This window comes from Cygnus olor, chromosome 2 (assembly GCF_009769625.2).
Source record: "Cygnus olor isolate bCygOlo1 chromosome 2, bCygOlo1.pri.v2, whole genome shotgun sequence".
NCBI lineage: Eukaryota > Metazoa > Chordata > Aves > Anseriformes > Anatidae > Cygnus > Cygnus olor.
Genome location: NC_049170.1, coordinates 147,221,690 through 147,248,723, shown reverse-complemented (window position 1 = coordinate 147,248,723; position 27,034 = coordinate 147,221,690). Strand labels below are relative to the sequence as shown.

The window sequence follows — 27,034 nt, the reverse complement described above, 5'->3', positions numbered from 1 at the left end:
ATTTCAGTTTTTAATATGAACTACTTTTTTCGTTATAAGCATAATATGCAAGTGTAGGTCAAAGTTGTAATATGAAAATATGCAGTTTTTAATTAGGATATAGCTTCTTTCTTTAAATTAGGATATAGCTTCTTTCCTTGATGTCCAAGTAAGCATTCGTTTCAGCTCTGATTGCTCTTGTCACTCTGTCCTGATGCTGTGAAGGAAGGACAGCTGCATACAACGTCTCTTTGCTCTTGGGTGAGCTGGCGCTGCCTTTCCATCATAAATTGTGCCGTCCCATAAAGTACTCAACCTGACATCAGGGCTTGTATCAATGGTAGCAGCATATCCTTACACTGCCTAGCTTTTTAGGATATAAAAGCTATTTCATTATAATTGATTTTGTATTCATAGAGATCTGATCATTTGTGTAAATTTTACTCTAAGGAAATTTAAGGCATGTCTATTTTCCATTCCTTAAGGCAGTTTATTCGCAGAAAATTAAGAACCTGATTTTTAACACAGTATCAGTATTGCATAAGAGCCCTTAAAATATGCAAGGTAAATATAAATGTTTTGAATGAGATTTAATTACTTTATTTATAATTTATATCTATATTGACATATGTTCATAAAATATATGTTTATTTCCTCTTTTTATGATGTAAAATGGCAATAATAATATACAAGTGTTTTTGTACACATTAAGCCATAGCAGCTAATCCATAAAGTCTGTGTTATTCCATAATCATCTGATATCTTGAATACAGTTTTGCTAAATGCATTTCTAAGCTTTTCTTTTATTACTATTTTTGTGTGAGTGGATAAATGCGCAATGTTAGTGACCTTTGCTGATGCAGATGAGATAGGATTTCATTAGGACTTTGCATTTTACTGAAACGTACTTAATCTCATATGGTGCTTAGGAAGAAAAACAGTATTTTTGTGGTAAACATCATAAAATGGCAGCATGAAATTTAAGTGCACTTAGCTAGATTTTTTTTTTTTCCCAATTCTAAGTAGAAGTGCAGCTGTGTGGTGTAGTTGGGGCTCGCTGCTGCGGGGAGCAGGGCTTCCTCCCCCAGCTCCTGACCCCGTAATCTCACCTTGGACTCATTGGGCTCTTCTGTGGCCTGACTCAACTCACCGACGGACAAAATAAGACTGATTTCGGCTGGATCTGTAGCTCCTGGGGCTGAGGATGGAGAGGGGAGCGGGAGGAGCGAGCCGAACAAACCCCTCTTGGCACCGACACTCCCGGTTTGGCTCGGCTCCTTCCTGCAGCTCCACTCGGGGGAAACAAAACGAGGCTGGATTCGAGCGCTGACATCTGCTCCTCGCTGGGACTCCGAATTCTGCTGTGAATAGGTTCGGGGGATGTTTTGAACCAGATTCATTTCAAAAGTTTTGGAACGCTGAAGTGAAATGAGCTTGTGTGACTGGCGGTTATTTATTTGCTAGGCTGGGTTAAAAATAAAAAAGGAATGGTCTCAAGAGTCAGGGTCAAGAGCAACTCCCTTCAAAAATGACTCCAAAGGGTGATTTCAGGTCAAGGCGATTTTTTTAATTATTATTTTTGTTCTGTTTTATTTTTATCCCCTGAATTGAATGGCAGAAGAGTTTTAATATATGAAGTATTTCATTCTGAAAATGTCCTTTTCATTTCCTAAATGTTCCTATTTCTTATAAATTTATAAAATGTATTGTGGAAAAAAAAATATTTGATAAATGAAAATACATCCCCCATATGTCCCCCAAAGAAAATATGTCCCCAAGCTTGATGGCACCACAGAAGTGAAAGCGCGTTTCAAGACCCGATCAACTCTTCCCCTTTTCAAAAAAAAACTTACTTCAGGAAAAACCCTCTTTTGGAAGTTATCTGTTCCTCACCTTTCCAGGAAAAGGAGGGACGGTGACTCACGGCTTTCAGGCAGCGTGGAGCCGTGTGAGTGAGCCTCTGTTTGGGGCTGTGCCGGGGCGGCCGTGCCGAGGCTGCCGGCCCGGCGGGACGCAGCAAGGTGCTCACCAGCTGCACTGCATCCAGAAGCACCGGGGACCTTTTTTTACCGACTACCATAAGGTGCTGCTCAGCTTCTGGTTGCTTATTTTGCTAAATCTTCAAGCTTTTAACCGCATTAGGCTTTGGCACTGTCAACAGGTCTTTTGGTGGCTCCTCTCCCGTCCAGGAGGCTAATGGAAGCCTGCGTGGGAAGGAGGTGTTTTTAGCAGTTTGGGAAATATTTGAGTACAGCTTTTCAAATTAGTATGGCAGCCATGAAAGTTCATAACAGTGTGTTATTGTCTTGCTAGTTTTAGTCATTTAATTCCTGATTTTTCTGTACAATAAAAAAATGGACATAGGGAAGAAGGAAGGGGAGGGGTGGCGATTATTTGTTACCACAGTGAAGTGAGGCTTGGGGAGATCAAAGCTCTCATGTCAGTTCTGTCACTCACCTTCCTAATGCTGTTCCTACTGTTCTGAGGTATTTTCGATTTGCCCATGGAGCTGCTGAAGGCTTCACTTGTTTCCCTCAATTTATTTCTTTATCTTCAGTTCTTCCAATTTGTCGAGGTAGTGGTCACCTGAGAGTTGTCCAAGCTTCAGGAGGGGCAGATCACAGCGACACCCACCAAAGCAGGGTTTAAGCTGCTTTGGAATAGGATGATACCCTGTACTGAGGTTGGAGTGCCCTGTTTCAGTTTTCCATCCTCTTTTTCCAGCTACGTGGCCAGCAGGCTACTAACAGCTTATTTATCCTTCTGGAGGATCAGGCAGATATAATCCCCATCCCCTATGGTCAATGCAAACATCCTTCTTGTCTTCTTGCATTTGGAGCAGTGTGTGTAGAAAAAGTTTCTGTCTCAAAAGCTATTATCAAAGGACACAATAATTTTAAAATGTTGGAATTCATGTATTTGTTATTGAGTACTTGACTGATTTCAAAATACTGAGCACTTTCAATTGTTTTAATAGTCTGATTTTTAAAAACATAAATTTGTTTTTGCAGCATGGAAAAACTTCCATGTGCTTAATAAAGCACTCAGTACTTACAACACAGGATAAGACGGAGGAAGAGAGAGAACAAAGCTTTTTTGTAGGTCTCTTAATTGAAGAGAGAGAAGTAATTATGTTGGAGGGCTGATAAAGGACTTCAAGAAATTGGTAGTTGACTACTGCTGTGATGTAGATGATGTGAAAACCTAAATGAAACTATGGAGAGAATAGTTGAAAACACTACTCTTATTTTTCCGTAAAAGCTCAACAATTTAGTTGGAGGGAAAAATAAAATGAGGAAATGAGGAAAAGACACTGATAATGTGTATAACATAACAACTTAATTTTGACCATTTTTCCTTGAGTGCTGTATTCCTTAGTGCTGAGAGTCTAGCAAGGGCTTTGTGTCCTTTGCGGAGTCGAGCAGCTTATTGTGACTGAATGCCTCTCATCTAACTGAAGCTAACAGCTTGGAATTTCTCTTTTATTTTTCCTTTGATGGTTTATGCTATTAAAAAATAGAGAAAGCTTGTACATATGTCTTTTACAATCGTTTTACCAAAATTAATTATATACTTTGAATCTGATTTACCTGTTCTATAACTATGTATGTAATATGTAATTGTGCTGAACAGAAATACGACCAGAAATTGACCTTAGTGCACAGAGAAGCTACATTTTTTATCAATATTTACCTCTGGTAATGGTTCCTGAGCCAAGGCAGTGACTCCTGTCTGTCACCACTGGGAGCAGATGCTACCAGGCTATGCAGAGCCCCTTGCACCTTCCCCACTTCAAGTGCTGTTTTTTGTCATTCATCTGCCATCCTTCTGCTGCCATATGCCAGAGGCTCCACCCAAGGATGGCAGGAAGATTTGGTCTTTCCTGCTTGGATGATCCTGCTCAAGCAACCCCCACAAGCTTTGTGAAGCAACCTCTGACACGTCCCTGTCTGCTGGGGACAAAGAGGGAAGCTGTACATCTTCAGGATTTTTTTTTTTTATCTATTCAAAGTAAGGTTTAGTTGGTATAAGACGTCCATAATGCTCTTACTGTTCAAAGAAACTCCAGGTGCTTAGCTATTGCATGCTCAGTACCTAACTGGGGGTTTGACATTCATCGGAGGGAGACAGCCATCCCAGTTTTTGGGATCCCGTTATCATTCAGGCTGGGAATATTTCTTCATCTGCAGAGTCCCTCTCTGTCAAGACAACATCTCTCTCTTCCTTCAAATTATTGCTCAAGTCCTCCACCCTTCCCTGCTCTTTCGGGAGGCATGCTAAATTACCAGAGACACTTGAGCACACCCAAGCTGTAGTTGTAACTCCTGGGGCTTTTTCTCCTGCCCCTCCTTGTGCATCACGTCTCCCAGCCGATGCTGATGCATCAGGCACATCTACCGTATAGGTGAGCTGCTCAGGACATTTTGTGTGCCTGCTCATGCTGTCAAAGCACCTTGCCAGGCTGGGGAAGGGGCAAGGAGCAGACGATGAATGATTTTGTTGCTCTTGCAAGCTGAATTCACTGCACAGACAAGGACCATCACAGACCCTGACAATTCTCCTTCTCCCCAGACCCCTCCCCTCTTCCTTCCCCACCATTTTCTTTCTCTACTGTATTTTTTTTTCTGCAGCTTCAAACACAGCCTGCTGAGGATGTAAAGGCTTTAAAGCCCATTGAGATCAGGAGCAGAACTGGGAGATGTATGTATTTTTCTGCAGAAGGTATCAGTACACACCATTAGATGGTCTTTCACACTCTGTAGATAATTACAGAGACAGTTAAAATCAGGCACCTGTGTCACAGCAGTCTGCTAAGTAGCTGCTGTCTACTCCCACAGTTTATTGTTTTACTTTTTCAGAGGCTTTGACTTTCTCCTGTGTGTTTTTTATTGCCTGGATCAACGGTGTTCTGCCCTTGGCTGCCAGGAACACCAGGAAATTTTGAACCGATCAGAAAGGGTTGTTACCTGAGCAGTGACACCCCTTTGGTTTGACCAAAGCTGAAGCAGCGATTCACCTCTGCGCAGAGCCTGCTTCCAGCACCATGTTTCTAGGCAGGCCTGGCTGGGCAGCATTTTGAACCTAGAGGAAAGCAGGCAGGCTTGTTCAGGATTGAATATATAAGTAGTTTTTTCCTTTTTAAAAGGCCAGCCTTCTGTTAAACATATTAAGCATGTGGAGTTGAACCTGGTAATGCATTGTGTCCTTTGCATAGAGAGACTAGATTTTTTAATTAAAATTTGTTTTGAATAATTGCAGGACTTTACATATATATGTGTGTGTGTATGTAAAGTATATAGAGATTGTATATATTATATATAAACATGTAAAGCATATATATATATTTATGTATTGCATATACATAAATTGACTTTATATGACAACGATCATGTTCTTCTGAGCTAATAATGCTCATATTAAGGCTTGATTCTGAAATATAGCAAAACCTCAGTAAGGCATATGGAAATGAGAGGCCCCGTTGTGAGCTAATGACCTCTGAGAATGAACGAACATGTCAGCACCGTAAAATGAGATACACTTATTAGCTTTTTACAATGGATGCTTGTATACGATACACATCAGCGTTCTGTGAAGTGGCTTGTTATGATAAGACCATAATATAGAACTTTTCTGTTGAAATGGTTCTCTCTCCCTACTTCTTGGGAAATATTTGTTCAAATAAATATGTGGGTTAGTGAGGCAACAGATAGTTATTTGTCTCTCAAGTGTGAGTAATGTAATATGAACAAGCATTAATGACCTAACTCCTTAATTCAACAGGAGATCCTTATTTTTCTTACACGCTAGCTTATTTCTTAATATTTTGGAATCATTTGCTCAGTGTGTGTTGTGTGTTCCCAAGGGAGCTGAACACAAGCTACAAGCTTTGGATAACTTTCAGTTCTGTTCGGCTTTATCATCTCTTGGACTCTAGCTTGGACTTCTTCATCTCAGTGGCTGGCAACTATATCTATCTACTCCCAGAATCATCCTCTAACATCTGCATGAAATAATGTCAAGACTTGAAATTTTTAGTGGATGTTAGGGGTAGAATTGCCCAAACTGTCCATGTGGTTTAGAAGTTTTTGCCCAATTTCCAGAAGTCTTAAACATGGCGAAATCTAAGCCCTGTGAACTACCAGGAGACTTACCACTTTGATCAATGGCAGAAGAAGGTCACAAAATCACTGCCTGTAGGGCAGAGGCAGCTGAAGGGAATGGGTGCTTTGGCCTCAGCTGTCCTGGAGTGAAATCTGGTGGTTTAGATTGACGCCTGATGAAGGTGAGTCAAATGTGAAATGGAAAGTTAAGCAAGCCTGGGGAGCGAGGGAACTAAATCCATGGATAAAGAACTGGAACAAGTAACTGCTGACAGAAAGTAGAAATCAAAGGATGGTCTGAGAGGGAACAGCAGCAAGGTAGAGAAGCTCAGCACTGAGGGACAAGGGGTAAAAATGACTGGACAAAATCCCTTTGAGTCACAGTCCCCTACAGAAGTTGGGTTATTACTGGAGATTCAGGAGACCCAATGCTCCTTGGCACCAGGTTACATAGCCATTTGCTAAAATGCTTGATGTCCCTCTCTAAGTATCAGTTACCAAGAAGATGGCAATCTGCAACCCCTGTTAGCTGCCAGTCTCTTACCTGGTGTCAGCAAGGTATGCTCCAACGTTGGTGTTGAACCATGAAAGAGGCAACATGTGTCACGTCATTGACACAGAGTAGAAATTGCTCTTCTAATAATTCAATATATATATTTTTTAAGTATTCTCTTCAGAGAATATGATTAGTGTTGCAAATTCAAGTAGACAAAAGACCATCTGGGCAACTTTACCCAGCCCCTTGGCATCTAAGTATGATGACATGATCTGAAAGCAGTGTCCTGAGTGGGGCAGGAGGCTGCAGGGGGAATGCAGTCATGCTCGGCTGTATTTTGTTCTGGAGAGTTGTATCCTTTTTCCGTGTCTTCATAGACAGAATTATTATGGGATTCTGCCAGGTCATTTCAGCTATAATTTTCAGAAAAGGTCACTTTCAACTTCTCTGTTCAGCGCTTAGCTTGAGACACACAGTTCTGATTCAGAGAACTGGGGAGTCTTGATGGCTCTGGCTGGAGATAACAGCAGTCTGCACTTCATAAAGCCAGCACAGCTCATCTCTGGTAATGCCTGTTACAGAATGCAGTAGTATCAAATACTGCTATGTCTTCTAAAAACTGGGATTCTTGAAGTCTTAATGAAGGATCTTGAAATTAGTGGAAATAGTTTGTTAATATTTCTCTCTCATCTGAAAATGGTGATAGTGCTGCCTTTACCTCAAAGGAGTAGAGTGACAGTATTTTGGAAACTGCTTGGACACTACTGCAAAAGTATCTCTTGAGAAAGTCCAGAGAACAGATTTGAAAGGTGTTCCGTAAATAAAGTCAGGAATTCATATGCAGTGACCATGCTGGGTCACTTCTCTGGGTTGTTGGTGTCACTGGTGGCATCATCTAAAAGGTTAACCTGGTCTTGCAGCCCCGGGGTGCAGCTGCACAGCACACAAGCAGCAAGGCTGTGGTACCATCTCCCTTTCTCCTCAGCAGCATTTGGCTTTCAAAAACCAAGCTGGCTGAAGAGGAAGCTGGCTCAAAATTTCTCATCTGGAACATCTGTGTGGCTTGGGCTGCAGTGTGGTGTTGATGTGGGAAGGCAGATGGACCAAGGGGGTGGTAAGATCTAGTAGATCTACTTTGATGTGGACAATGTATTTTGAAACAAGAGTCTAGAGCAGCAGAACCTGTGCAGAAAGCACCTGAAGAATAAACAGGAGACGTTGGAGTCAGAGCAGTGGAGCCATCCATGTGTCTTTCCAGGGTGCAAACTCCAGCTGGAGTGAAGATCCACCCTGGCTTGATAGACATGGAGTGCATTTTGGGTGATGTGTTTCTATTGGGTTTACATTGCAAGGTTTGGTAGTGGGGGGCTGCAGGGGCAGCTTCTGTGAGAAGAATCCAGCAGCTGCCCCATGTTAGATAAGGGCCGGTTTCAGCTGGCTCCAAAGGGACCTGCTGCTGGCCAGAACTGAGCCAACAAGTGATTTCTGTTTCTCACTGCTCTAGCTTGTGAGTAATAGATAATAATTTTTATTAATCTCCCTACACTGAGTCTTTTTTGTCCATGATGATAACAGTTGAGTGATCTCCCTGTCCTTATCTCAACCCTGAGCCCTTTTCATCGTATTTTCTCCCCCTTTCCCTCTGAGGAGGGGGAGTGAGAGAGCGGTTGTGGTGGAGTTCAGCTGCCCAGCTGGGTAAAACCACCACAACATTTTGCATCCAAGTGACTGTGCTGATACCTCTAAGAGCATGCTAAAGCTGGTTGTTGCAGAGATACAAACATACCAAAGCATTCAGGAGAATTCTTGGTGTCTTCTGCAGCACAGAACTGGTTGCTGCTTTGATCAGGCTCTGCAGCAAACACCCAACCAGCCAGGAGCTTCTTCCACAGGGAAGAGAGGGCAGGGTGCTGTCCCTCAGCTGGGCTGCAAGCTCCCTTCGGCCTTGTGCTGCTTGTTGAACACCATGTGTCTTCTCCACATTTGATTGCTGTTTGTATTTGACGAGTGACCTTGGAGCTGGGATGAAATATAATTCACATCAGTGGCTACTTGCCATCCCTTGTTATATCTGCCTGCCTTAAGGTCGTTGCAAAACATGAGATGGACTTCTGGTGAAAATAATTGGTTTTCTCTTTGGACATCTTTCCAAATTTAGCACATCCTCTCTGAAGCTTAGCAAAGCGCTTTCTGGAGCTGCATCAAACTCCGGTGCTCGGAGTTTAGTGTTAATGCCTGTTGGAGATGATGTTGTAACAGTTTGAAGCCCCTGTCACATTTTGAGTGATGGTCTTGTTTTCTGGAAAGCTCCAAGCACCTTGGAGATGTCAAATTTTGGAATCACATGCTGACTTTAATGCAGGAATGTTCCCCATGGGCCCTGCTGTTTTATCCAGAAATCCAAACCTTTGTATACAACTGTTGCTGTTATTTCCAGCCTAGAGGACTGCCTCAAATTCCCCCTGTCCTGAGTTTGGTGTCACCAAAAACAGCTCGCATCTCTTTGCAGCTAATCAGATAGAAGGGTTGGGCATTAGGAGATCATCTGAATCCAAAGACATTAAAGGAACCCTGGATTTATTGGCTCTGGAGCTGAAGATTTATAAAGTAGCTTTATATATTTTATTTGTTTTAGTGGAGAGACTGAATCCCTCTCTGACACAATGAGCCATCCTGTTTCTGCTTCTCTCCATTCTGTGCAGTTCATGTTCCCCAGGGATGGGAGGAGTTCCTACTATGAAATATAAACACACGCAAAAAAAAAAAAATCAATTTTTGGTTGTGACATGGAAAATAGCAATTAGCACTTAAACGGTGAACTTTTAAAAACCTTTATATCTATTAACCCTCTTATTCTTGTCTCACAGGTGAGGAAATTGATTTGGCTTGAAAGGCCTGGGCAATCCTTCAACTGAAATACGAAATTTCTATGTGTAGTGGATAGGGCAGGAGACTGGGAGCCAGAAAGCACCAGTTCACAGACTGACTCCTCAAACATTTGAGGTGGGTATGGGTTAGTTGAGGGAACCTCTTGGTTTTGTTGTGATGTGTGAACTCGGCCATCACATTGCTGTACCTCCAGTTCAAAAATACGTTAGTAGAAGCAAACCCCATGTACCACTCATACCCAAGCTGCTTTGTGGTACAACACGGAGAGTAGGATTCAGTGTCAGTTGAAGGAAGGAATTCCTTTTCTGAATGAAGAGCCCAGCTGTGCCTGACTGCTGTGCCTGTTGTTAATGTTATTTCTGATGAGGCCTGTTTACTTACTTTCACCGTGACTGTCCGGAAATCCCATGGCAAGGAGCGTCAGAACGTTTGCCAAATCACTACTTCACCCATCAAGCTGATTGTTTCATGTTCTTCGGTCTGGTTCACATTAAGGGCTTTCTCCATCGCTGTCGTTGCTCTTTTGGGGTATATTGATTACTTGTGGTGTGTTTTATAACAAACAGGCTTTTTTGAGGGATTACTCTCACTGCTCCTATCGCTGAGCCTGTGGTGTGTTAGTAAACATAGTACTAATCTCTTTTGCTTCAAACACAGGCTTTCTAAGGCAATTCATCAGAAGTAACCAAAAGCAAACTCCTCCTATGCTTAATTGCTATTGTGATGTCTTTTGCAAAGCACATGCAAAAGGTACAGCCCACCAATAAAATAAAGGAGAGGTATGGAAGCAGAGGGAGGCCCGTGCTGCTCAAGAGCCCACTGGCTGTGTGAGGAGAAAGCCTGGCAGGCCGGCACCGCTGAGCCCTGAGCTCCCATAGCCAGGGCCCGAGGCCTCTCCAGGGGCTCCCCCAGAGCTGGGAAGAGGAGAAGGTCGGGCCGATAGTGACAGGCTTGAAAGTCTGCCTCAGGTCTGCTGTCTGCTGCCCCCGTAAAACACTGCCATGGTCAGAGGGGGCCTTTCACAGCTGAGATGTGGAAGCCTGGTGTGCTCCCTGGCCTGACTGAGCATTTTGGTCTTGTTTTCAGTGCGAGGTGAATGGTGAAGGCATAAGGGATTGGAGAGCGAAGGCTGTTGCTTTGCAAGAGAGACAACACCTTCCTATAGCCCTGTGTAAGTCATATTCTTACTTTTGTTATTTATTTGCACCATTCCAAATTGATCCTGTTGCTTTTACCTATTGGTAAAGAATGAGCTGAATTAATAGAGGGGTGAAACTTCTGGAGAGTTTGTGCTTCAATAAGCTTTAAAAATGTTTTATTCTTGGTATGCATGAGTTGAGTTTATGCATAAGGTGTTTTTTTGTTTTGTTTTGGTATGGTTTTATTTTTTTCTGAGTGTCTTACAGGTGACTTGAGAAGGAGACGAGATGGGATTATGCTCTGCAAACCCATTAGGATGCAGGAAGACAAGTTATCTTTTAAAATGTATTTTGTGCTTGATTTTACTTTTGAAATTCATATCGGTACACTGGATGATGTACAAGGACCAACAGTTCAAAGGCAAAATTCTACTTCTGTAGTAATTAAATGTATTCTGAAGGTGCTGTGAGCACTTTGTAAAAGGTAAAATGTGATTTTTTGCACTAAGGTATATGCTAAAGAGTATAAAACTAATGGAAATGACCATCAGTGGGGCAGAAAGAGAAAGTGGAAGATGGACTGGTGTCGTCAGCAGTTAATTTGGGTTAGGCTCTCCTAGGTTAAAGGCTTCTCTCTCTCAAGCAGTGAATTTACGACTGTTGTGTTAATAAAAGGCACAGGAGTCTGGGGCTGGAGGCGTTTTCACCTTTTCAGACAAAACTGTTGATAGGAGTATCAACACTGTACTAGGTGTAACAGACCTGGAGAAATGTAGTTACTGAACCTTAGAGATGAACCAAGAAATCTAATCTGAAATTAGGCTGTGATGGAGAGCTTTTTGCAGTTTTTCTGAGTCAGCTCAACAGCTTTTTGTTAATGAAGTCTGACATATGCTTATTTCATATCATGATCCATAACAGCAAATTCCAAATGGAAATGAGATGCTAAACTGAATGCAACTTGGCAAGTTGTGGTGGTGTCTGAGTTTTATGTGCTCTTCTGGCTATGTGGGTATGTTGCAGAAGGTGTTATAGCAATTTAAACTGGAAATGCTCAAAGCCCTGATGAAAGTTTTGATATTTGAAGCATGGAAGGAGGTTCTGCTCTGGGCACATGCCAAAAAATGAGAGGGAGGAGCTGACACCACCTTACCTGGATTGGAGCTTTCATCGTTTGAGAAGAAATCAGCTGGGAGATCTGAGAGAAAAAATGCATCTCAGGAAAGTGCCTGCATTGCTTAGATCTTCTGCAGGGAGTCCTTGTCATACTGTCCTGTTCCCTGGTATGCCTGTCATGAAAGAAGCTGAGAGCTGTCAAGAAAAACTGCCAAGAGATGAGAAACATCATGTTATCCAGAGAGGTTGTGGAGTCTCCTTCTCTGGAGATACCCAAACCGCACCTGGATGTCATCCTGCGCAAAGTGCTCTAGGTGACCCCGCTCAGTAGGGCGGCTGGACTCAATGATCTCCAGAGGTCCCTGCCAACCTCGGCCGTTCTGTGATTCTGTGATAGAGAAAAACAAGGGTGTTGAGCACTCACCTGCCCAAAGCCTCTTCCTTGACAACTCACAAGACCATCTTGCCCATTTCAACTTCACCAGGCCCCATCCTGTGCACATGGACTGTAAAACTGAAGCTTTGACCCCTTTTCTTCAAGGAAAAGGCCCCTTTTCTTCATATCCTGCTCCAGACTCCCAGGGGAATGTGGATATCTCTGCTGGGCTGGTAGGCGTGCCCCTGTGGTGGCACTGCTCTGTGCTTCTCTGTGACCAGATCATTAAAACAGCCTGGAGAAACGGTTTTCAAACCCTTTGTTAATTAAAAGGTGGCTAAACAAATCAATGTGATCATTACTGTAAATTCCTTGTATAGGTCCTTGTCTCCTCTGGGATGTTTGGGAGCCCGGTTGAAAACAGATTTACAGAAGTAGCATTGATAGTAATAAATCCAGTGAGAAGTAAAGTAAAACCTCAGGACATGCAAATAAACATCCATTTCTATTCCCATACAGTTGCTTGCTGCTGTTCGTGAGCAGCATGGTGCAGCTAAGAAATCTGATCTCATTCCTCAGTTCCTGCTTGCTCTTCACCATCCTAAGTAGGGATATAGTGCCTCTGATTTGCTTCCATCGTTTAGGCCACCGTTCTGTAGTATTTCATCTCATCATACAGCTAATTAAGTATGCAAACACTTATTATAAGTTATGGCCCATCAGTGGGGAAATTCTGTCACAGATAAGTCTCCAAATTTGCTGCTGTAAATTTTGAATGGCTCATTGACGTGTGGTTAAAACACAGCAGTAAATCTCTTTGTGAGACTTGCGGTGAGGAAGGAAACACACGAGGTTTTTCATGACAGCAGCTAGAAGGGGAAGGCTCAGAGCTCCTCGCTGCTGCCAACCTGACCCCGTAGGTGTCTGAAGCAATTAACAGATTCCTGTTTTTGTAGCATGGCTGGAAAGTGACAAAAAGCAACAATCGGGTCGCTTTTACCTTTATTCCTGTCCCTGAGAAGTGCAAACACCAATAAAAGCTGTCAGATGTTTTCACTTGAGTTCAAGTCAAACATTGCAAAGTTTACAGTTCCCACCCCCTCCTTTTGATCTGGAGCATTACGTTATCACGCTGCTTGCATCTTTAAAAGTAGGTGCATAGCTAATGCGTGCTAGCTTTGAAATATGCTTATATGCTGCTAAAAATCTTCCCAGGTGCAAAATATGACATTTTAGTGAAGATTTCCTGAAAACAATGTTTTCTCATCTTTCCGTATCATAAAATGCACGTTCTCCTTTATGTCTGCCTGGAGATACAAGGCTGGGAGATATATGGAGATGTCACTATGAGTCTCTTTCCTCATCAGGGTATGATTTCGCAGCTAATTGATCCAGTACTGCTGAAGGTGGTGGTCCTGTCATCCTTCTGCTCCACTTCTGGGATTCCCATGCATCAGCCCAGAGGCTTGCCTTAGCGAGGTGAGTCAGTTGGGATATTGCCAGAAACCCAATCTAACTAAAATCAGGGGGGAAAAAATGAATATTTTGTGCAGGTTGGGAAGCCAAAGTCAGACTCCTGAGGTGAGGGAGGTCCGGTGGTGGTGCAAGGAGGAGCAGAGATACCAGCCTGTGTGCCAGCCCAAGAGCTGTTGGACTGTGGGTGAGACCCCATTGCTGGGAACCAGAGGGGACTGAAGTCCGGGGCAGTTTAAGCACGTAGTGGTGTCGGACACCCACTGGTGCTTTGCAAAAGGAGCCTCCCTTGCACCACTGACATCTGCGGAGGTGCAAGCTGGAGGATTTTGCGAGCTGATTTCGAAGAGAAAGCGAGCATGTTTGGGAACTACAAGTGGGAGGCTGTTCCCCGAGTGCAGTGCGGGGATGCAGCTATATGAAAGGAGGCATTAATCTGGAGTGCGGCTGCAGCACCGGCTCAGAAAAGCTGCTCGGTGCTCGCTTACATCCCTTCCATTTCATCAAAGCCTGAGCACTTCACTGAATAAAGGCATATGGGAGCAATAAAGCAGATTTAAGGAGATGGAGTCCAGGTGGCAAAAGGGTATAATGGGAAGTGACTTATGGGAAAATGTTGCATTCAAAACTCTTCTGTTGGTTTAGGTGACCCTGTAAATCCAGGCCCTGCTTTTAGTCAATGGGACTACTCATGAGAGCTAAATTGCTTATGCTGCAGGATTGAGCCTACTGAAAGGAAGACTTTTCAAGGAGGTCCAAATAAATGTTGTAACTCCTGCTTATAGTGCTCTTGTTTTTTAGCACCAGCCCAGTTGTGAACACAGCCAACCAATTTGTCATAATTTGTGTATTTGGTTGCCATGTGTTTACAGAGGGGAGATCTGGATTTATTTTAAAGAACTACTTTGCCCCCGGTTTCCGTATTCTTACCTTAATCCCTCTCCACAAAAGAACCTCAAACAAAACCCCCCAAAGCTCCCTCCCCCCACTCAGCTGAAAACTTAAAAGCAAACCCTGCACAGTGTACCTTTCATATGCACATAGGTACCTTGCAGTGAAATGAGAAACAGCAGAAGTGCTTTGCAATAACCATGACAGAGTGGATGAGGGAAAAACAAAAAGCCTTCAGTAAAATACTGCTTTGTTAGATCTTAGTAACAGAAAAAGTCCCCCTAGAAATAAATCCTCAACATGATTCTCATATGAAAGAGAATCCTTCCACGTTGAAACCAAATGTTCAAAAGCTCTGTGCTTTGTTTTATTAATGCCCATAATTTATTCTTCTTAGAAAACACCCCTCACAGGCTGCCAGAGCACTCAGTGTGGTGTACATCATAATAAAAACAACTTAGAAGGCAAAAACGTTAGAACAAAAACAAAACTCTAAAAGCTTTAGTGAATAAAACCATGCAGGGGGGTCTGGAAAAAGGACACAGATGTCGTGAGGAATCAAAAGCAGAAGATAAATTATAAGCAGGAATATAAACCAAGCTCTGCAAACAAACTGGAGTTGTATTAGAAGTCTCAAACAGTTATATGCACAATTCAAGTCAGAGACCTCTTGTGTAGCCCCAGAGCCTTCACTCCTCAGCAGCTCCTCTCGGCAGTGGCCAAAATTGACGAGGCCCCTGAGCTCTCAGTCTTTTCCCCAGAGCTGAGTGCATTTTGGTGCAGGAGCGGCTCTCACCGTGGTTGATACCTGTTCAGTCCAGCACTCAGAAGGTCCCAATCCACGCTGCAGTGGAAAATGCACGTGTGAGTTGTCCATTCACTTGAATTAACTCTTATACTCTAGCAGAAGGTGATGAGAACCAAGACAGTTGCTGGGTTTCTTCTTCGAAAAAAAATCAACCAATGCCCCCCAATCCCCAAAATACTGCATTTTTAACACTCTCTCCAGATTATTACTTTCTTTACAGGAAGATAGAAATCCAGGGCTTTCAAACCCTTACAACCTGCTGCTGACACTGGATTTCCTGGAGCAGGTAAGAGCAGCCTTGAAATTTGTGCTGTTCCCTTTGGGGACACAGGCATGTCGGATTTCTTGAACTATTTTATTAACTTGGTCCCGAGTTGCAATTTGTAAGTTACTGTTTCATTTAAGAAATGTGTACATCTTGCTCAGGATGTGGAATTTGACATATCTTGTACATATTGTACTAGAGCAGGAGCTTCAGAAGGAGGTGGAGCAGTGTCTTCTGCGTTAGCTACAGAAATGCTCAGGACATGGCCTATAGCAAGAAAACTGGTGTGAGAACAGAAAGGAGGCATAGAAAGCAATGTTTTAGTGATATGGAAAGCAGATAAAGGAGTCGTGGTGTCAGCCCTGAGTCAAGGAGCAGGATCTTGTCTGATGCCAGCAATACTCTGTTCTCCCCTACGGCTCTTTGCTGGCCTTATCTGGGATCTGGAGCACCCTGCATGATGGTGGGGTGATAAAGCTGTAAGCTATCTCAGCAACTTCATGCTTTCTCAGAATAAACTTTCAGCCTCGGCAGACCCTTTTCATGCTGATCAGGGAGAACTGAACTCTAGTTTACAATCCTTACAGTTTTTCACATCTCCACACCTTTTCTCCCTGCATGCATTTACCTACAGCTCCAGTTTAAGGCCATTTTTCATCCATCCCAAGTCTTGTGGCTCAATATACCCTCAAGAAGCTGGATCCTAAGGTGGTGCAAGTTTGTAAAGCTGTTTTATTTCATAGCTGTTCATAGTCTGGTATACTGCAGCTAGCAAAGCTCATGAGGGGAGGATTAATTTCTGACAGAGGCTCTTTAGATGGCTTTTCAAAGTGAAAATTTGTTTTTGCATAAGCTGAGGATGCCATAATATACCTGCTAGTGGGCAAACCGAATTGGAGATAAAACATTTCATGGCAGGAAAAAATGTTGAACAGGAGAGGTGGTAAGCCTTTGGAGTTTGAGCAAAACTGCATATGTTCTGCAGCTGTAATACTGTAAACTAAGGGTTAAAAAAATGAAAACATGCCAAAGCAAAGCCAGAGATACAAGACCACATCATCCATTCAGATTTCAGAAGGGGTAACTCCAGTCATGCCTAGAAGGTAGTCAGACAAAGTATGTTTTTTCCATTAGCTCAACTCGTGCAATTATGCTTGTACAGAATTACATATTTCTGCACAGTTTTGGCCACAGAAGCCATTTCTTCATGCTCAGACCTGTTTGCAGGAGGTGAAATTGAGCTGGGACACTGGAGCTGCAGAGAAAACTCCTAATGAAGCAAAACCGCATGAGGTTGTACTTTGCAGGGGGTGGATGGCTGGATTAGGCAGTATATTAAGTAATCCCCCGGGATATTTTTCAACTGTAATTCATGCTCAATCAACAAATATGGAACAGATTAACAGTAGGAGGGGTCATATATTTCTTGTAAATCACAATCTTCTTTTATTCGTGACTATCTCCAGTACAATATTTTTGAAGTGCTGTTTTTTTTCGTGGTTGATTTTAATGCTGTGCTATCCATGGCATATTTATCTGCTGGTGTGATTTTCTGAAGAATTTATGTGAAATAATACTGCTCGAATGCAGAAAATGAAGGGATTAAAAGGAGTAATGTTCATAAGATCTTTATTTCCAGCAGACTGGGACATATGTAAACACAGCTTTTAAAAATAGGATCTTAACGTTAGCTCTGGAAATCCATATATAGGTGCTCGATGTGTGGCCTGGTTTAAGTATATAGCTGCTCCCTCTGATTGCACAGGATCAAGAGATGTTCAGATTTCCAGACTTCTCATTCTCAGGAGGAGAACAGCTGCTTTAAAGCTGAGCCCGTATAATCTTTTCTTCAGGTTCAGTCCCACCCACAATCATCTCTGTAAATTCTGAGTCCTGCAAAGGGAAGAATAATTTCATTCTTTCAGTTAACCTTCCAGCACAGCCTGGACTGGGATACATATGAAAACATGAGACTATGCCCCTCACAAAGTCTTCTTCTTGGTGCATTTCTTGTAAAATCAAATTCCTGAATACTCATTTCTGAATCTTAATGTATCTGGAAAACTGTAGTTTTGGTTTTCATTAGACTGGATGTTTCAAAGGTTTGGCATGGTCAAGATAGGGCTTGGGTGGATTATTAATTCCTCCAAGACTTGCAATCCAGTGTCTCTCCACCTGAGCTGCTGCTTCACACGGGAAATACCTGCCTGTCACACCTGGAGATTTCCTATGTGCAGCAGTAATATTCCTGTGTACGTCCAGCATTGCCCTGAGCTGAGCCGCTTTGTGCCTCGCTGCTGCCTAAAGCCAAGCCCACAAAGCAGATCCAGCACCTCTAGTTGTAGCTCAATGGAGATGATGCTGAGAGGAGATCATGTTTGATAACATGCAGTGATGGCCACAGGCTTTAAAAGAGTGGTGGTGGCACTGCACAGACCCCACCTTATGGTATCGAAGTCCAGTGAGTTCGGGCAAGGAGCAGAATGAGCCTGAAAAGCCTCTTCCCGAGGAAAATGGCCCCTCATGCCTTGTCTTACTAATGTCTGGAATAGACTTACTAACCAAACTGCCTAAACACGTTTTATTGCAAAACTAGCTCTTCAAATGCACACATATAAAAAGGATGTGCTTATGAAACCCATTAGAAACCCATTACTAAAGCCCTCCCTGTGCATTTTGGACCCCTAAGGACAGGGACCGGCCCGGGAAGTGCTGTATGCTCTTCTGGCTGCTGCCCTGCCCAGGGCCACGCGTCCCCTGCATGAACTGTTCCGGCTCCCGTTAGTTAATTCTGACCAAGCATCGTCCAAACTGAGCCCTGCTGCTCCCAGTGACAGCTAGAGATAGCAGTGTCTGTTTTGTTACACAGCCCGAGCTTGTTTATGCAGAATGAAAGAGGGTTGGCAAAGATTTATTTTAATTGAGTGTGACTCAGAGAAGTGGATAGCTGTATGACCACGAATGCTGTGCTGTTAAACAGGGGTAAATATCTACTAAAATGTTGTCAGATCGAAATTAATATATTGGGGAATGTTAAGTCATGCTAGTACCTGCTGACAGTGCTGGAAGGAGACTAAGTGGGGAAGTTTGGGATTGTCTCCAAATGTTGGCAAGACATAAATTCTGTAAATGTGCAGAAACCATTTGTTTTCTTATGTAAACTTGTCTTTATTCAGCAGAGCACTTATGAAAATGTATTGTCCCTCTGCTGTAGAACTGATGCATTCTCCTGGGGCAACAAATAACTAGAAGTGATAAGCTGAAATTAAAAAAAAAAAAAAAAAAAAAAGATTAAAGTCAGATGGGGATCAAAGGATAAAAAAAAATGTCAGTGGCACAACAGGCTGCACGATAGCTTCTAAGGGAAACAAGGAACATCCTCATTTAAATGGAAATCAAACAAATGTTAGGGAGTACAATGCTGGGAACAGCCTGCTATAAGGTGGGGAGACCTTGTGTCAGTTTGCTAGTTTGTTTCTTCTTCTTCTTCAATACTTTGTTTGCTGCTCCCTTATGTTGTAGGATGTTCAGATATCTTGCTGCTAGACCTTGCAAAATATTCAGTGAAATAATAATAATAAAAATTTTAAAGTGCAAATGTTTGCAGTTAGCAATTATAATTCTAATTGGATTTGTAGCTAAAATTATTGGAGCTGACATACAAAGGTACTGGCATGATATTTTAAGATTTCAATATCAAGTACTTGAAATCTCTCTGCTTTGTTGGTCTCTGCATTATAGGGGACCCTTACGTCGTGTCTGTTCAACAGCTGCCCTGTTTCTTTTCCGGTACAGGACCCGCCACCCATCTAGCAGCTGCTCGAAGCACTGATGTTATCCTCCTCTCAGTGTGGGCATCCTGAAGGACCAGTGGTGAGGGAAGGGACTTTAAGAAGCAGGGAGGATGGAGTGGGGGTCAATGGGGAGATTTCACGGAGGGTTAGGTTTAGTTTGGGGGATGCTGCGGTATTTATTTCAGGACAAGGACTCTCCTTCACCAGCATGTACAATCACACACATTTACAAGAAAGATAGATGTGGGCAACTAGAACTGTAGCTGTGCTGGCGGTGGGGGGGAGTCCCACTCTTGCATCCATTTGTGACTGTGAGCACCTTTTAAGCATTTTTTTTCCCTTGAAATAAACCTGCAGTGCACCCTGTGGTCTGTAAGGGGCTCAAAGACACCCAGAGAAGATAACCTTCAGAGAGTGCAGTGGTTAAATGTGAGCAAGTCGCACACGGTGCTGAGCATACACAAAGATTTCTTAAAGATTTATGACTTGGCCAAATCCATTTGGAATTTGGTAGGGATGGATGAACATATTCACTTTAAAAAGGCCATTCTTCCCTGGTCCCCCAAATCCAATCTGTTGCTTCTAGGGTATATAAACCCTAGATTTGTTTATGGAAAGGACAGGGAAATGTGTTTAATGTCAGTAGAGCAGAGCATTCACCCTTTGTTTTATTCTGATAAATAGCTGGCATATTTTGTCTTAAATTAAAAATAGGTTAAAAAATACCACACACTTTCCAGCACAAAAATGGTTGATGAAATTGTTAGTTTGTCGGAGTGATAAACAGCAAAAATCAAGATCTTACAATGGAAAATGTTATCTAAACTTAAAGAGGCATACTGCTATTAATCTTCCCTATAATGTAACAAAGAAGCACTCCAAGGGACCTTCCTTTGACCTGCCTCAGCTGCAATTTTTGCTGCAGTATCCCTATGTCAGGGTGATAAACTCCCTCGTCTCTCCTCCACCAGCCCAGCTATAGCAATATCTAGATTTCCTGTATGCTAAATACTGTTAGCTTCTATTTTATATCCAGTAAAGTAGGAAGCCTCAAAAATACTTTAAAGATCACATTTACAATATAGGAATTTTTATATACATATATTAAAATATCCTACAAATCCATTAAAAATCCACAGGCTCTGTTGTTTGTGTCTGGGTGCATACATTTAAAACTATATGTGCTCTAGCCAAGCTGGCTGAGCTTGGGAGTGGCTTGTAGGATGTCTCAGGGTTGGAAGTTAGGACTCTCTGGTTTTGTAGCTAAACATCTAAAAGCAGATAAAAATGCTCCAGCTAGCTTTGAAAGTGAAGAAAATAACCCTATCAGTCACTGAACAGCACTACTAAATGATTAGAAAGAGCTCAGCACCACCTTGTTATATGCACATGACCTCTCCTGAGGCATCTGTGGCCAAAAAACAAAAAAAAGGGGGACAGATTAAGTAAGCGCATCAGTCCGCCGCATTTGAAAGCGGGTCTTCAGGACAGGGATGCTTTCCATAGAGTCATTTCAGGCAAAGGTCACATGTGTGCATATAAAATCAGTCCTGAAAGCAGCGCCTTTGTCCCCAAGCTATCTCCCAATGGAGCCATTGTCCTGCTGGGGCAGCTGGCACCCTGACTTCAGCTCCCAAGCCCAAGGCGGCCGGGCAGCCTCCTGCCAGCCGGACCAGGGCCAAGGCAGCCACTGCAGGGGCCAGGGCAAAGCGGAGTTTCCACGTCAAACCTCAGCCATGGAGAAAAAAGACCCGCTGGTACTGGTACGGTAGGCGCATCTTCCCTCCTTTCCCACCCCCCGTGTTTTTCTGGCTTGTTGAAGTAGTCTGAAGTAAATATAATTACAAGCAAAGGCAGGCTATGAAGTAGTGTGAGTGTATTTTTGCCAAGTGTAGCTTGGATTGGGATTTGGCAAGTTGAGCGTCGATTCGATGTACGTTTAGGGGTGATGTTGGAAGTGCTCTGATTCATAATTAAAATAGAAAGCATTGTTTAATGCACAGAGAAGTAAGTCTATTTGAAAAATCATAGTAGATCTCTTAGAGCTTGTTTTACCTTATGAAGATAGCCTTCTCTCTTCATCTTTTAAATATAAACTGCCATTGGTATCGTTACCTTATAGCAATGTTAAAATTGGCATCCAGTACGTACACAAGCAAAGCAACTTGTTTTGTTTGTATTTACCTTCTGCAATATTAATATTATGCAAACAACTACTTATGAGTTTAGCTCCCGCACCACCTGGCTTTTGATTTATATTAAAATCTTCACTGTCTGGAGCTTCGCTAGTGAAATGTTGGGCTTAAAGGCAATCTGTCTCAATAGGGTTCCCATTACAGGCACCTCTGCCTAAGCCTTTTTTTTTTTTCTTTTTCTGAACAAAATGTATGAATTTCTTTAATCAGGGCAATAACAACTCCAAGATCTGCATTTTTTTTCCCTAACTCCCTATGCTACAGGTGTAAAGTTCTGATTAGAGGCACAAGTTAATAAGGAGTAAATAAAAGAGTGCATGCCTTGCAGTTCTTTGTATGGTTGGAATTGTGATGTTTTTGATTAGTCTGATTCTGAAGTAATAATCATTGGGTCCCTCTTTTGAGTCTCTTTTGCTTCAAATTTGCTTAGATTTTAATTGTAATTGTTCTAATTACTACTGATCTCTGCATCTTCCTTTCAGCACCCATCAGTACAGAATGTGCTGGGTAGGGAGAGGTTAGTGGGGGGCAGCTGGAGCTTTGTGTACCTAAAAGAAAATAAAAGAAAGAGGCTGACTCTGCCCCTTACAGGGGCTGCCCACAATTGACCTGCTGAACTGTTCGGAGATGAATATGGGCATTTTTAGATTAAGAAAGAGCTTCTCGTGAAGTCCAAGGCTGTAGAAATGTTTTCTCTTAAAAAGCTGGCCTGTATAGGATATTAAGAAAACAAAACAATACCCTATTTTGTATTTTACAAAATCTTGCCTTGCTTCAGAGGATGTAATATGATTAAACTATGAGTTTAAAGTCATTGAGCAGACAGGTTCCCAATTATTTACAAAGGATGCTAGCTACGTTTGAATACCAGATAGCTAAATATATGTTAGCATCATTCTTGAAAGCTGTAGCTGTTCCTAACAGTGTTCTCACATAGCAGGCTTTACCCGGGGATGCCAAATGTGATCCTTTTGACATCAGTTGAACTAGAAGTGGAGGTATCAACTAGTTCTGGGAGATCACTGAAAGGTGGTGGCATGAGACTGCTCCTGGCAGTCCTGAGGCCAGCACCAACTTGTCTGAATTTCCGTATGTGGTATTTTAAGTGTTTTTTGTCTGAATTTCCGTATATGGTATTTTAAGCATTTATTCATGGTGCTTCACCAAATTAACAGGTTACTTATGGAAAAGGAGCCACACCTGTTATTGCTGGTACACCAGTAACACAAACTATTTTCCATGTGCTTGTGAAGCTGGAGGCATCCTCGACCTCTTCTGCACCTCGTTGAATGGGGGTGTTCAAAGCTCCCAGCGCAGACCCAGCCTGGGCTCATCACCCGGTGAAAAGGCGACCATGTTTGCAGGGTGTCAGACCAAACGATCTCACAGGCTTTCGTTGTCTCAAAACCCATGAAACTGTGTGTGTAAATGAGTGCACTCCACTCATTTAGACTAATGGAGAACAGGGTAACTGTCAAAGAAACGTAAATAGATAGATAGACACATAAAGGCCCTACTGGCATTGGAGAAATAGTTTGCTGTTGTGTACTGTTTAAATTCCATGAGAAAGATCCATGGTAAATGATCTTCTGTCCTAGCAGTCTTCATATTTTAAACTATTCATTTTGCCTCCAGAAATTAAGAAATGCTTAAAAGTTACAGTTGTTGGTGCTATACATGAATAATTGGAAGAAGAGCGATTAAAACTGTATAATACTAGCAGGTATGCCCAGCTCCAGTGTTGTAGTCCCATTTGAGCCAAATAGCATAGAATGGATTTTCCTTACTTGTGTGACTAGCAGAGAAATTGTCTCCAGATGCTTCCTCTTCTAAATACAATTCCTGCCCAGCCACCCTCCACTTCTGTAGGAAACTTTATGCCTTCCTTCCACACTTTCTATTATGAAGTACCTCAAAAGTTTCATCTTCACACTTTCTCCTTTGTTTATCTGATTTCATACGATCGGGTGGAAAAGCTCGTGGGCTGAGGTAAGGACAGGGAGGCTATAAACCTGTTCCTGTGTGGTTTATTCCATGGTCTGCAAGGGAACAACCTGTGCCACCATGGTCCTCTCCATGGGCTGCACCTCCACTCATTCTTTCCTGCACTGAACAACAGGGCAGCTTCTCTCACATTTTTCTCTATTCTTACTGCCTGTGCAGTGTTTTTTGCCCTTTCTGAAATCAGTTTTCACCGAGGCACCACCAGCTTGGCTCCTGGGCTCAGCCGTGGTCTGAAGTGTCTGCTGGAGCCAGCCAGAACCAGCTGTGTCCAGCATGGGGCTGGCCTCCCCTCATGGAGGCCCCTCCAGGCCCCGCTGCCAAAACCCCAACACAGACACCCAATACAGAAGCCTAAAAATCTTGACTTTGTATCATTATGCATGCATAATGCACAGTTTTACATGTTTCTGGCCTTTCACCACCTGATCTTCTGTTTCCATGTCTATTTTTTTCTATTTAAAGATTTTAACTTGGAAGTTTTCTGGTGTTGGAAGCCATCTTTGGCTTTGCTGTCCAACTCTTCATTGGCTTTTTTTTTTTTTTTTTTTGTATGTGAGAGAGTGTTCTTGGAAGCTCATCCTTGAATGTAATATTATTTTGTTTTCCCATGTCATCTGGTGTAGCAATCTGCACATTATTTGCAGAACATGGCCAGAGCTATTCCTGCCATTTTTCTGCTGAAACCCTCTCCCCCACAGCAGCTACGCGCCATCCCCATTACTACAATTTCCTTTTTTATTCTTTATTTCTTTATTTCTTGCTGTTCCCTGTTAAACAGTACCTTCAGCTGAGGTCCTTCCTCTCATCTCTGTACCACTCAAAGAACTTGGTTTATATTAACCATATTGGATAAAAACATTTTGTTCATGCAGGCTTTTTTACCTAATGCCAAATTTCAAGCTTCTGGCTTTGTATTGGCACCCGTCAAAACACAAACAGATATAGGGACAAGGCCAGGGCATGCTTCCTACGCTACTGGGCCATGCTCCTTGCACTTGGCCAGGGCCAGCCCACGGGGAAGTGTTCCAGGACAGGTCCATGTACTTCTGTTTATTCACAAGCTAACCACCAGGTCACTTTTTATTATTATTATTTTTTTCAAGGGAAAAACACACGTACTGCTGAGTGCACAGGCAGGACGTCTCCAAAGGCTCTTCCTAGGGAATCGCTCCATGTTTTCCAGAGAGCCTGGTGCAAACCTGGTACAGGACTTGAACACTTCCCTCTGCACTTTGCAAGCAGCATAACAAAATGAAGGGGAGGAATACAGCCTACAGATACCCCATCCCACCCCTGCGTATTCATTGACTTGACTCAAACAGCTCAGTTTTGCAGGATTGCTCTAAACTGCCTTATTTAAGTGAGAGTCCTTGAGGCAGGACAAGATTTTGGTGAAGTAGGACGAGATTTTGGTGCCGCAGCAAACACCAACACTCCTGACAACTAGCAGTAAAAAGGGCAAAGAGAATAAATTGAAATTTAAGGTAGAAATTGCTATCTATAGAATATTTACCCCCTTATTGCTGTGTATTTCTCCTTGGAGAAGAACATTTTCAGTTGTATTGACTGTGTGTGTGCCTGGTAGCACTGATGAATGTGACAGTTTGAAAATATTTTCTGGGGTATGGAGAAAGTGCCCTGATGAAAGAACAATTTATTAATAATTAAGCTTGCATCATCTGTAGGTTTTTGCTTTCCCTTCTTTCTGTACTGCAGCCAACACAGCTGAAGTGGCAGTGAAGAGGACAGGCAAACAAGAGACAAGGTTGTGCCTGGGGTGGGACAGAGGGAAGGGATCACTACTCTGAGGTCAGCTGAAATTCCCTTGGAGCTGATGGCCCCTTCATTCAGCATAAATGTAAGAAGCCCTTAAGTGCCTTTTGGATATCCAGAACAATAGGATTCCTTTCTGTGCTCAGGGAAACAGCATTTTTTGTACATTCTTTGTAAACGACAGGATTGTACCAAAGAATTGCTTGATGCCACAATCTAAGTCCCCTCTTAAAGGAAACAACTTAAAGGGTCCAAATCTCATCTGGCTGCCAAGCCCAAAAGGATTTATTACTCAGGTCATTTGTGCTTGACCACATAAATTCAATGCACCTAAATAGGCTTCAGTTTTTTAATGTCCCTTAACTTATACTGGACTTGTGCACTAGTGCACAACTGAAAGGGAGCAATACAATAGACTAGAGATCAGGCATGGTTTTCTCCCCTCTGGTCCCCCAGAATATAAAACAAGAATGAGATATTCCCTCTTTTGGAGGCTCCAAAGCTCACCTCTCCTAAAATATTGTCTCTTCTTTCACCCCCAAATCCAAAATGACTTTTCCTGCTTTTCCATTGCTCTGCCCAGCCAGCCCAGCTTTTCCCTGTGGACTTCAGGATATAGCTCTGATTGTAATGGGACATTGGGTGCCTGGCAGTTGTTGCTGGTGGTGTCAAGCCTGGTTCATTTGCTGAAGCTTCTGCCTCCAAAAGCTTCCCATGCCTCTGCCCTGCGCCCTCTGTCCCAGCTCCTTAACACGGTCCTGGGGTCTGGCTGCACTTCCACCTGGCCTTATAGAATGGGGCATTGAGGTTAGTTTATTTATTTTATTTATAATGCGTCAGAGTAGCAAGCAATGAAAGCAGAAGCTTTCCTAATTTCATTTTTTAGTCTGATACCTTCCCAAAACATGCTGAATTATCAACAGAACGAAGCAGATGTTTTAGCAGGCTCAGGTTACTTACAAGCAGGGGTATGAACATGAGGTTTTGGTCTGATACTCATTTGCCAAACAGCTGTTGTAGCTTAAGCTACTATAGGGGAACCATGTACGTGCTCCTGCTCTTGTCTCAGTGCAAAGTGAACCTGGTTTGCGTGAGGGATAGGGATGCCCTTCTTCTGACTTCAGCTGTGTTGCCTGAAGATATTGCTGCTCCCTGCCTGCTTCAACTGCCCATTCCCTATCCCTTCTCCTTTACCCAAGGTCTGTTTTTTCCCTTTTTTTTTTTTAAAAAAAAAAAAAGAAAAGGTGATTTAATCATAGTATTCCAGAGCACCAAGTAGATCAGCTGAGCATTGAAGCTCCTGCAGTTGGTGCTGTGTGGTGCAGAGGAGATGGAGAGAGGCAGCTGGGGTGGGCAATTTATCACCCAAATGGATGATTGAGTTTGTAGACTTGAGTGAGCACAGCAGGCAGAGGGAGGAGACCTTTCCTTCAGCTGGTAAAGCTGGAAAAAAAAGTTGGAAAAGGAGGTGTCTCCAGTCTCTTCCCCAGATCTGTATTTTACTCGTGTCCATTTTACATTGCATTTGAATGGACAGTGCTCTCAAAGGTGTTTGGCTGCAGCATCTTAGAGAAGGGCAGCAACAGACAGTGAAAGGACACTAAATTAAATAGCCCCAGCTGTTTTGCAGGCTCTCTGTGAGTGCCCAGGAACATCTGTCTCTGCTTTGAAAAGCTTCAACAAATATAATTTCAAGCTGACTTCAGTGTTGTCTGTTATGGAAAAGGGATTTACT

At 42.8% G+C, this 27,034-nt stretch overlaps 1 protein-coding gene across 1 annotated transcript in view; it reads left to right on the top strand.

The window, feature by feature from the left end:
- The first annotated feature begins 20,937 nt into the window (after nucleotides 1–20,937).
- ENPP2 (ectonucleotide pyrophosphatase/phosphodiesterase 2) overlaps nucleotides 20,938–27,034 on the top strand; it is a 74,196-nt gene continuing 68,099 nt past the window's right edge. Inside the window, exon 1 of the mRNA XM_040546956.1 lies at nucleotides 20,938–21,090. Coding sequence (XP_040402890.1) covers nucleotides 21,064–21,090 — 27 coding nt within the window. The 5' untranslated portion in view covers nucleotides 20,938–21,063. The remainder of the gene's footprint in view (nucleotides 21,091–27,034) is intronic.